Source organism: Lissotriton vulgaris, chromosome 5 (genome assembly GCF_964263255.1).
Source record: "Lissotriton vulgaris chromosome 5, aLisVul1.2, whole genome shotgun sequence".
Taxonomy (NCBI): Eukaryota; Metazoa; Chordata; class Amphibia; order Caudata; family Salamandridae; genus Lissotriton; species Lissotriton vulgaris.
In genome coordinates, this window is record NC_141693.1 from 1,473,196,740 (window position 1) to 1,473,209,407 (window position 12,668).

At 39.4% G+C, this 12,668-nt stretch overlaps 1 protein-coding gene across 1 annotated transcript in view; it reads right to left on the minus strand.

Annotated features, from left to right (window-relative positions):
• The window catches only part of CDK18 (cyclin dependent kinase 18), a 644,959-nt gene that overhangs the window by 227,336 nt on the left and 404,955 nt on the right, over window positions 1–12,668 (minus strand). Inside the window, exons 6-7 of the mRNA XM_086923438.1 lie at window positions 4,805–4,919; window positions 3,760–3,854 (exon numbers count right to left, since the gene is read on the minus strand). Of these exons, the coding sequence (XP_086779564.1) occupies window positions 3,760–3,854; window positions 4,805–4,919 (210 nt within the window). The remainder of the gene's footprint in view (window positions 1–3,759; window positions 3,855–4,804; window positions 4,920–12,668) is intronic.

The window sequence follows — 12,668 nt, forward strand, 5'->3', positions numbered from 1 at the left end:
TCAAAATTAAGGGAAGAAGGAAGGAGCATTGCTTTTCTAGAATTGTTGTCCCTGTTGGTGATGCTGGCTTTGTTGGGCAAAGACAAGACAGTAACTTTTAATGTGGACAAGAAAACAGTTGTAGCATTGGTGAATGGTCAGAAGAGCGGAGACAAGAAACTCTGGAAACTTTTACGATGTATGCTCGAATGTCTGACATAATATCGATAGACAGAATATCGAAATACAAAAATATCGGCACAAAAATATCGACATCAAAAATATCGGAGTCATATCTTCATAAAGGTAAGTACAAAAATATCGAAAAAATAATATCGTAGTACAAAAATATCGAAATTAAAAATATCGTTTTTTTAAATGTATTAATAATAATGCAAAAATAATTTTAAAATACATATAATTTTACAAATATTAAATAAAAATATTAAAACAAAATTAAAACTAATACATATACATTTAAAATAAATAAAACACTTAATATTTAATGTAATTTTCTTTTTTTTTTATTTCATTTAATTGATTTAATGTAAAAAAAAAATATTTTTACCCTGTACGCCTGTACCCCAAAAACCCAAAACTGACCCTGAACCCTAAAAATACCCCTTTACCCAAAAACTGAAAACTGACCCTGAACCCTAAAAATACCCCTTTACCCAAAAACTGAAAACTGACCCTGAACCCTAAAAATACCCCTTTACCCAAGAACTGAAAACTGACCCTGAACCCTAAAAATACCCCTTTACCCAAAAACTGAAAACTGACCCTGAACCCTAAAAATACCCCTTTACCCAAAAACTGAAAACTGACCCTGAACCCTAAAAATACCCATACCCCTTTACCCAAGAACTGAAAACTGACCCTGAACCCTAAAAATACCCCTTTACCCAAAAACTGAAAACTGACCCTGAACCCTAAAAATACTCCTTTACCCAAAATTAATTAATATTATTTAATTACCAATTAATTATTAATTAACAATAACAATAAAGTAAATATATTAGCACATTAGCTGTAATTAATTTAATTTAATAATTAATATTATTTTTCCCAATTAATTAATGAAGAATAACAAAAACATTATATATAAAAAAATTTACTCTAATTAATGTAATTAACTAATTAATATTAATTATTTACCAATTAATTAATAATTAAAAATATGTACAAAATTATATTAATTAATTAACTAATAATATAAATGAATTACCAATTAATTATTAATTAAAATATGTACAAACATATATTAATTAATTAATTATTAATAAATTACTTCCCACCCTATTCCCCTATAAACCCATAACCCGCTACAGAACATATTTATCAATTAATCAATTAATTAAAATTAATTAAACATTAATTCTCAATTAATTAATTAATAATTCCTAATAATTAATAATTAATTTAACATAATTAAATTACTTCCCACCCTATTCCCCTATAAACCCACAACCCGCTACAGTAGTAAAAGACAATATTTAATTAAATTACATTAAAAATAAATAATAAAACATAATAAATACAATATAATATACACTAAATTTATTTAAAAATTGATATTAGTAACATCGAAGTTATTTATTTCGATATTATTGACATCGATATTTAAAACTTCGATATTACTGATATCATACTAATATCGATATTAAGACTGTCGATATTACTTACCTTCGATATTTTGTCCCATCGATATTTAAACTTCGATATAATTGTATATCGAAATTTAAAACTCAATATTTTGTCTGTGTACCGTATGCTCAGTTGCGTAATACATTCAATAGAGTATTTAGAGCACAAACATGCCAGGGGTAAATAGTAACATCACAGATGCATTGTCTCGTTCACAGTGGCAGAGATTTCGTGGATTGGTGCCCAGAGCAGACACACTGCAGCCAGAAGTACCAGCAGACAGCTGGGAGATTGAGGATTATAGGTCTTGTAGAAAATTCACTTGCCCAGAGTACCAGGTCAGCTTACAGACAAGCTTGGGTGGAATTTTTAGCCTGTGGTGCGGTGAGAAAAGGTGTTGATGACAAAAACATTGAGGAGAGAAGAGAGGACGTTGTACGTTACATCCTGTCTAACACTGAAAAGGGTAGGTTGGCCACCACAATAGCAAGCGAGTTGTCAGGTTTTGCTTTATATGGGAAAATAAATTTGGGCAATGAGTCTATGGCAGGAGAAATGTGTAAGTCTGGGTGGTGAACTCCGCTCTGCTTGTGGAGTTTTCAGAGTTTTCTGCAAACTGCGTTATGCTGAGCTTGCAGAGTTACAAAAAACTCCACTCCGCGTTGCAGATTGTTTTCACTCGCTCGCATTCATCACTGTCAAGTTGGCAAGCGCAAGCAAGGAAAATCAACCTCCTGGCGAGATTTTTCCTCTCTCGTGATCGTCAACATCAAGTTGGCGAGCAGAAGCATGGAAAATCAACCTCCCGGCGAGATTTCTCAACGCGGGCGATCAGATTTCTCATTGCGAGTGGCCTCGTATGCTAGCAACCGCTCATGTTGAGAAACCGTCCGCATAGAGAAAGCTTCTGCTCAAGTAAAAATCTACTCGAGTGGCAGAAATGAAGCAGCGCCCACTTGGGCTGTGCATGGTGCCGTTTGCGATGATTGCACATTGAGGACAAGCACCTGGCACTGAAAATCACAGCAAAAGGACATTTATCTAAAGAAACTCCGCCACTTGCGTAGCTCCGCGTAGCGCGGCAGAGGTTTTTTTGCACTACGCGAAGCGGAACTCTGAAAACTCCGCCAAGGCTCAGAAATGGGTAGGATGATGCTCCAAGGTTGGGTGTGGGAGCAGATGAACAGACGTAGGCATAGAGAACCCATTATCATACTTAGTTTGTTGTTATCGGTTCAGGGTTTACCAGCAATATGTTGAAGTGATTTTGAAATTTTGCTGATGAAATTGTGCAGGTTATGGTTGTTTTTCGAGCCTTTAGATGTCTGAGGTTTTAGGTGTAGAAGGGAGACAATGGGATAGAGATAGGAGAGGGGAATTCATTGATTCTAACCTTGGGTCCAATACAGATCAGATGGCGGATTGCTCGTATAATCCTACATGCTTCCCAGTGATTTTCTGGTGGCTGGTGCAGCCCAGGCCCAGGGAGGTTTAATTGGACTCTTCATAACCAGGGGGTTGAGATTAGCTTTATTTAGGTCCCCTCTGGTTGTGGTGGCCAGCTTTAGGCACTGTGATCCTAAGACGAGTGTAAAGTAGGTTTGTCCTGTTCCTGCCCTCCCTCCCCTTATGGCTATTTAGGTATTTCGTTTTTGAGGATTTGCTGGCTTGCAATATTCATTTGGCAGGTTGAGGATCATCTTTACTGTCACTTTGGAAAAGTGCATTAAGCAGAGGTTTCAAACACTGAGCTTCAATGGTTGGGGACTTGCCGGTGGGCCCTTAGCAGAAGGAGACCAGAGCAATGATGCTGTGGTCGGGTACGAAAGGATAGTGAATGGAATGAAAGGGGGAGTAGGTTGAATGCTAGGGATCTTTGATAGTACATTTGTACACATTGGAGGGGAGGTTTAAGAGTGGGAGGGAATAGGTTGAACCATTGTATTAGTGAGGTGGGTTTGTTTGATGTTATGATATAGTTAATAAACCAGCCTTTTGCTCTTATTCCTGGCCTGGTTATTCTGTGCTGTCTCGCCCGGGGTTCAAAAACTGCTTGACAGGGAAGGTGCCAGGAGCACTTCTGCTGTCACATGCACATAACAGGACTACTAAAAAGGAGGGAGATGAACTTACCAGGTATTCGAAGACGAGTGTGAGCGAGTGCTCTGTGTGGATGAGGTCATGAAGAGTGACGATGTTAGCGTGCTTCAGGTTCTTCAGCAGTGACACTGTAAACAAAGGTGGAGTTTTAGTGATGAGGTCACCAACAATGGGTGAGTGACAGCTTCGGGGTAGGTTCTGAAGTAGAATGCCCCCCCCCCCCCCCACCCCTCAAAACCCTAATTCTGAGATGGCCCGGCTGGTAATTTGAGGGGAAGATAAATGGTCTGGAGTTAATGATTTGAGCTGGTACCTACACCTGTTTCCTGGCCAACAATCATGGGGTGCACCATTCCTCACCAGCCATTTTACCCAAATCTTAATGAGGTCCTAAGTTCTTTGTGCTCTGCAAAATAATGCCACTCACTGGCTGTAAAGAGATTATAGCAGCACGGTCACTGTGGCCTAAAGCGGTTCCCCTTAAAAACGCTTGGTTGGGCTGAACTGTGCTATGCTTCATTTGTAAATAAAGAAGTTCCAGCATCCAAGGTATTGTTTAGAAGGCCATTGCATACTGACTGGAACTGGCATCACTGCCACCCGCCAGTATAAAAACTCGCTTCTCAACATCTCTCTCTTACAAATGTAACGGTATGGACAATTTTAGGCCACTTTAAGAAGTATGAATGAGATGGACACTCTAGAATTATTTTTTACATTTGTATTTAATTAGTAAACTGAAGTGCTCCGTGCAAAAATAGATATACAGTGCCACCATGTGGTAGGCTGTTGTAAGTAAGTGCAGATGTGAATAATTAAGTGCCGGTGCTGAGGACGAGCAAGCACTGGCACAAATTAAGAACTGGTGCTGTAGATCTCGAAGGCTCTACCTTGTGTGGTATTACAATCCACAGTGGCTGGGCACCCTGGCATTCCTTACTATCATCAGCATGAGGAGTACTGTTGAGGGAGAGTATGTAGAGGGTTGAAAAGCCAGATAAGAGGTTAACAAGGGGGTATGGCAGAGGTGAAATGCCGACTCTGAAGATCTGGTGCCTCTTTCGCTTGTCACACTTACCTTCTCGGATAGCAGTGCACGGTGCTCCTTCCTCGTGCTCCAGACGGATCTCCTTCAAGGCAACAAGATTCTCAGTCAGCTTACTGCGGCCCTTGTAGACGGTGGCATAGGTGCCCTGAGAACAAACAGACAGGGTAGGTGAAAGGCGGAGTCTCGCAGCCCTTATGTTCAGTAGTACTCGACAAGCTAAAGATTTCCTTCTCACACTCCAATCTGACCTACACCGTGTGCGATGTCCAACGAGGAGGAAGTGCACACATGTGTTGCACTCAGATAGTGGTGTTGAGTTTATTTTTAGTAACTGTATATATTTAGAAAATGAAATGTCTAATTTGTGTTGATCAGTTCCTGAATCGGAACCGTGTGTCCAACCACCCAGTTCATTCATTCAACTAGAGAGGGCATCAATGAAGGTGTGTGATGGTTGCATTTAATCCCTAGATACCTTCATATTGTATTTATTGTGCTAAGTGCTCATCTTTTATTGTAGAAGCTGAGTGTCAGACACTGATGGTAAATCACTGAAGATATCTGAAATGTATTGGGCCCCAGTCCGCCTATCTCACCCTGAATGTGGATGGTGCTCCTGAGCCAGGGCAGCCACATTTGCCAGTTTATCTTATAGTACACTGTTCAGTGCAGCACATTCATTTTGTCAGACTGCCTGAAGCACCTGGCTGGGTTACTGTGCACGGAGGAGGTTTATTTAAACCCATGGAGACAAAGGCTACAGAATGTATGGAGCTTCAGCTCACCTGCTAAAATGGTGGCCGCCCTGGGCATGCCAACCCTCCTTATCTGTACATGTAAACACTGTGGGGACAGAAAATAAAGCACTATTGCTATCATTCTCAAAAGTGTGCAATTTATGGGTGCTACCAGCGAACTAAGGGGATAATTTATGTCATGTTGGCGTATGGCGGCACAGCATGGCATCTTGCTGGGCTGCCCAATGCCAACATTGAAAGGGCAGGAATACACCATATTTAAGTAAGGCTGCGCATTTGTACCATATTTAAGCAATACAGTGCATTCCTGTTCTTTCTGCCTGCACTAGCGCCAACGTTGGCATCTTTGCACCAAGGGGGTCTCTATTGCAGACAGGATTGTTTTTGTGCGGTTGTATGACGTTACCACGCATGCTTTTACCACGCATGCTGTTACAACGCAAGTATTCCAACTAAAACCTTTACAACGCATTACACTTGGGGGTGCTGGATAGCGAATAGTTTAATTTACTATTCCAACTCCAGTCCCCGTGGACACTAGGGAAGGTGTTGGATAGTAAATTAAAACTATTCCTTATCCTAGAGCGCCCCCCAGTGTAATGCGTTGTAATGGTTTTCGTTGTAATACATGCGTTGTAACAGCACTGCGTGGTAAAAGTTGCGTTGTAAAGGTTGCATACCTTTTTGTGCATGAAGGGGCTCCTTCTTGCACATTAACGATCCAAAGAGGTGTCTTTCTCTTTCTATGTGTGCTGCAGAATGTAGCACGCATACAAAGAGGAAACAATGAGGAGAAATAAAGATATTTCTCCTTGTTAAGCCTCACCTCTGGAGGCATCTGGATTTGGAGGTTTCCTCAGGTTTACATCACTTTGTAAATCTGGGGCAAAGTGAAATTTCATGTGTGTTGCGTGGGAAAACCCACAACAATGCAATGTAATTTCTACTGATTCTACAGTGGCCTGCCAGGGCCAGTTGCAGGGTGGGTCCTGACTCGTGGGGAAGCCAGTGCAAGCCTGAGGGGGTGGGGCTTACTATATTAGTGACACTCAGACTGACATCATCAGAGTTGAGACCCAAGTGTGCATGTCGGGTTGGACAGCTGCCTCTCTCTGACTAGCCCAACATGCGCCCAAGAACCAGTTCTGAGTCTAACCACCTGCACATTCCGGAGCCGGTGGTGACTCCAAGCCGCAGCCCCCAGGCTCAGTAATGAGCGTTGAGGGTGTCTGCCCCAGCCAATCCAAGCGCTGCTGTAACAGGAGGAGCAGCATCTGGATTGGCTTAGAGATGCGGACAGCACAGGGTGGAAGGAGGCTGCCTCTTTCCTTTACCAGGTACCTGCAGCACAAAGAGAGACAGGCCGCATCAATCTGAATACAACGAGCTGCTTCAGTTCTTCATAACCATCATGCTTCCTTCCACACAGGTAAGAGGTGAAACTTTGTAAATTAAACAAACAGCGGGTGATTTGCTGAGGTGTAAGCCGTGTTGATCCATTCACTTAATGTGCCATCGGGTCCGCAGGAGGAGAGCTGGGGTAGAGGGGGGTGTAGGCCTGCAGGGACCCGTTCTCACAGACCAAGTCTCCCAAAGGATCGACCGCTCTTCCAAAATCAATGCCTCCAAACTCCTTTGACTATTGAATTCCTGAAGAATACTCTACCAGTAACATGACAGAATAAAATGCGTCACCCAGTACTTAAAGAATCCGCTAAGACACGGATGAAATTGTAATGCGAGTTCTGAATTTAATTTGAGTGATTAAAAAGAAACAAGAGATGACACAAGTGTGCGGTGTCAGATCTCAAAGCATGAAGTACCACATTAAACTCAGGATTGGGAAATTAGCACTTCATTCTAAGTACTGACCTTTTTTCTTCAATCTTACCAAATGTCTAAACTTCTGTACAGTTTGTCCTGCACATTAAATCTGAATCTGCACTAACATGGACTTTTGAGGCAAACCAATTCAGCACCATGCCGTGAATGACAGCTTCACACATCATTATTTGTTATAAAAGCTATTATGCAAATGTATTGGCATGCACAGGTTTAAGAAACACAAAAAGACATGGAACATGGGTGCATCTATTGAAGTATGCTCTGCTCAGGCAAAGCCTTAAATGGCAGAACACGGATATGTGCTCAGAGACCAGAAACCATCCCAAATGTCTGTTTTAGTGACTCTGTCCTGAAATGATGCACTTATTCCTCTTATATAATATTTCCAAATAAATGCATATGGGACCAGTCAAGAGTGGCACCAAAAAGAGTATGAATTAGTCAAGCTGGCATGCAAGGTCCAGAAACAATAAGCTGTGTTCTAGAAGGCCCTCGCATGCAGAGCCCATTTGCCTCTTATTCCAAATGAATAATTAATGATAATTATCATGCTGCAGTTAGTATCTGTATTAACAATATATCTGTAAGGTGAGTAAATTCAATCTCCTCCTCTCCAGCAACAGCAGCTCATAATAACCTAAAGTAATGCAGATATAATTATTTGCATGGATGTTGAAGATTACAAAGAAGGACAGCAGAAATGTCTGAAGAAAATGGTAAATGGCAGCTAGCGATATCTGAAATATGGATGTACATAACCAGTATACTTTTCACAGAGAGCACTACTCATAGACCACCAAAGTTCAAACACAATTATATATCTTTGTGTGCAGTGTGTAGTTTTTTAAGAAAAAATAATTTTGTGGTGAACAGCCACATATACTTGCAAATCCTCCTTTTTTACAAGATTTTTTTTAATGTATTCTAGTGACCACGATATACATTAATACTACATCAAATTCTCAATGATATATACAAAGTCCAATGAAAATACTTTTTTCTTGGCTTCTGCAGTTTCCCAATGCTTTTTGTGTTTTTCCCAAACCCTTCGTCAGGGGAACTGTGAAATAACACATTAATGTAAATGTTTTGTATTACTCTTGTAAACCAGCATCAGGAACAGCTTACATGATTACAAAATAACTAACATTATCCATTTTCATGTGCAAATAGAATCGTAAGTTATTTGTGTCTCTCAAGACATTCCAAGAGAGTCACTTGTGCAACCCACGTACAAAAACCATGTGTATTTTTTACTCTTCTCGTTCTAAAATGTGCAAGCCAACCGTGATCGTTAAACCACATGATGCTACCGTGTCGCACATACCTAAACCACCCTGGACCTCTGTCCGATTCTAAAATCTTGTGAAAAGGAGATTTCACCACTAAAAGAGTGAGACACAAAATAAGTACTGTCTGTACCAAAAAAATTTACCAAAGATCACTGTGTTAAGAGCTATATTCCTACTTACTCAAGCGTTAGTTATTGAGAAACCAGCCAAAACGTATTGTCCTAGTACTTCAACTGAAACAGTCATGCCATAGGAACACAAAAAAATCCCCAAGTATAAATGCCTGTAATGTATATGACTTAATCTCACAGGAAGAATTTACACTCCTGGTGCTGCTTTCAAACCTACTTGTTGATATGAGAGCTGGGCTTTCCGGCGACCGTGTTTGTTGTGTTCCGGCGTGCAGTGATTCCTATAACCGTCATCTTCGGGTGAAAATTCACAGTGACGTACACGTGCATAGCCAACAGTAAAGAAAGACTTGTAATGAGCAGTAAAACCTAATAAAAAGACCTGCGGGCCTGCTTACCAGCCAGTGTTGAATGTGCTATCTTTATTTGTACTATAAAAGCTTGAGTTGCCAATATTCTATTGGGCGAGCTTCCGTTTAGATCTTCAGTAACCTCAATTGCTATAGAAAAAATTGCAATGTAGAAAAAAGAATGCATGATGGCTAAGCGTGCCAAACTAATCACGACCCGCTTTTAAAAATCATGTTTAGTGAATATCTCTAATCTTGTGCATGTGACTCATACTACGATTGTATATATGTGATAGTTGCGTTTGTGAAGTCATGTTTAGTGCATATCCCAGGTCTTGTGTATGTGACTCATGCTGCGGTTAATGTTTGCGTGTGGATAATGTATTCACAATGACCACTGGAAAATACCTGAAATTTCAAGTAAATGTGTTGAACCATTCGACCAACAGAAATTTTAATTCCATAGCAAGAACCACAGGGAACATTATATCAGACATTATAAAAAAAAACACAAGGAACATTGTATCAGACATTATAAAAAACATAACAACTCAATCTTTTAATCCTTTCAGTGTTAATGTTTCTAGGAAGTTAATCCAGAATATCTCTCTGCGTAGTATGTCTCTTTCTAATGAGGGTGTCAATTTTTTTAAAATGGTAAAGCGTAATTGAGGTATAGTATGCTGAGTGTCTAGCCAATGTGTTGCCAAACACGAGCTCCTATTTTTGTGCGTATCATAATTTTATGTTCCGTTATTCTCACTTTGATGCTGCATGTGGTTCTTCCAAAATGCGTAAGACCACATGGACATTTGATTGCATAAATGACTAACTCTGAATTGCAATCTGAAGAGTATTTTAAGTTCATCTTTTTGCCCGACTGCGGATGGGTAAATGTGTTGCCTACTATAATGTAGCTGCAATCACTGCAGTTACAGCACTTCTTCATGCCTCTGTGCTTCCTGTGTTGGCTGTGTTTGAAGCAATTCTTTTATGTTCTTAGAGTGTGAATGCGCAAATATGAATTTTGTCAAAAAAGTGCTTTAAAATCCAGTTTTTGTTCTAATATCTCCCATCTCTGGGATATAATGTGCTTGATGGCAAAAGATTTGGTTGAACATTTCAATACACATACATCTCTTTTGATAGAAGGTTTAAGTGAAGGTGTCAATGGACTGTTTCTTTTCATGTTCAGTGCTTTGATTTTGGTTTCATTCAGAATTTTGAAGGGGTAACCTCTTTTACTGTATTGTACATATTCCTCTTGAATGGCTTCATTTGTTTTAACTGGTCTGATGTGATACATTTAATTCTGATGAATTGTGAAAGAGGTAAATGTTTCTTGAGTGAATGTGGATGAAAACTGGCGTAGTGCAGCGCATTGTTTCTATCCGTTGGGTTTCTTAAAGACAGCTGATTGTAAACCATCTTCTGTGATGTTTAGTTGAATGTCCAAAAAGTGCATGGTTTGTTGATTCATCTGGTGTGTTAATTGAATTCTTGAATTGTGACGGTTTAATGCTTTGATGTTTGTCTGTAATTTATGTTGGCTTCCTTTCCAAATTATAAGAATGTTATCAATGTACCGCATGTAGGTTAGCAGGTTCCTCATCCAGGCTTCATTCTGTAAAATGTGCATGTCTTCAAATCTTGCCATGAAAATATTGGCATATAATGGTGCCCCAGAAAAGGCCATCGAAATACCCGTCCTTTGTAAGACAAATTTGTAATTCCAGACAAAATAACTGTGAAACAGGCTGAAGTGTAATAGTTCCATCAAAAAATGTTATTTGGACGTTCATGATCATTGTTTAAGAGCATCCATTCAACTGCATCCATTCCCTCTCCGTGGGGGATTGATGTATATAAGGCGACCACATCTATTGTGCATAACCATTCATCCCATGTAATTTCATGTTTAATGTTGTTCAATTTGTTAAGGCAGTCAGAGGTATCTTTTACATATGTGGCCCAAGCTTTAACAAGTGGTTGCAAATGATAATCAAGAAATCGCCCTATTGGTTCATTAATAGAACCGCATCCAGCTACTATTGGTCAAAATGAAGGGTCTTTTGAGTCCTTATGCATTTTAGGAAGCATGTATATGTGGGCCTTTGGGGAAATTCTGGACTGGGAAATTTCTTTATATTCTCCGTAATCCATCCCATCTTTTATGCTTTGTCCAGTAGAGTATTAAGTACATCCATGAAGGTTTTGGTCTGATCGGTTTCTAAACGAATGCATGTGTCTTCATTCATGACATGTGTATCTACTTTTTTTCATAGACAACACAGCAAGAGCTCCTACTTTATCGGCAGGTTGAAACGTACATTTTTTGTCTTGATGTAAAGGAGACAGAATCTTGTGCCCCTTTGTGGATATATTTTTTTGTTTAGAAGACTGGTATTTCAGATTTTTAAAGTCTTTTTGACTAAAGTTTCAAAAGTATCCAAAGATTTATGTGAAAATGAAGCCATGAAAGTACTCTTTGGTCTAAATACAGATGGCTCTTTGGATCTGTCGGTGTTTCTGTGTGTGCAATGTTGTAAAAAAAAATCTTAATCTTAATTTCCTCATAAATTTGAAGAAAGGTACCTCTGTCTTTAATGCGTTCATGTGATATGTAGGCACAAATTACATCCCTTTGTTTAAAACAGATAGTTACTCATGATTCAGTCTTCTCTGCAAGATGGTCATGACTAAGTCTTCTTTAAATTCCTGAGAGCCTGTGAGTGCTCTATGATTTTTCTTCTGTCCCATCTTTGTCCGTTTTTCTTTGGAGTTTCTCTTTCCTCTGGTGGATGGATGGAGGTTTGCCCCATTTCAAAACAATATTACTTTGCTGTAATTGTTGGAGGCCCAGCCTCTAAAGGTTTACCAGTGCAGGTAATGGTGAGTTGAATCGGAGCTTGTGATGCTCTTAGTTCTTGATCAGTAACCACGCTTGCTTCAGAAGATGAAGTTCCAGGTTTGTTAAATGCACGTCTTTGGGCATATGCATCCGCCCATGTATAGACTTCGTCTAATTTATAATCAATGGTGTCCCTTTTAAATTTCCTGAGCATACGCTCATGCACCTCTTTTGTGTGAATATTAGATTTTTCGTTAATGTAATTTAGTGTCTTAGTCCAATTGTACCCATCCATTCTATTTTCGATTTCTGTTTTGAGATCATGATTGTCTGTTGAGTGTTCTTTCAGTATGCTGGATAGTTCTTCAATAATTAAAGGAATCAAATCTAGGGAACATTTATGATGGAGAGCATACTATTTTATCATGAAATTCTTGTTGAATATGAAAAGCATCGGTTTCAAAGATATTCTGAGACATCTAGGGATGCGTTTCACTTTATGGAATTGTATCAAATTGGTTGCATGCAACCATTGGTTGACTTCTTTGTGCATTGTGTATTCCAACTTTTCAATCATCTGATTTACTGTTCCTGGGGCGACATTGAAAGTTCAGACTTTTTTAATTAGAGAGTATATTGATTCAGACTCATCTAATGTACCTTAGTG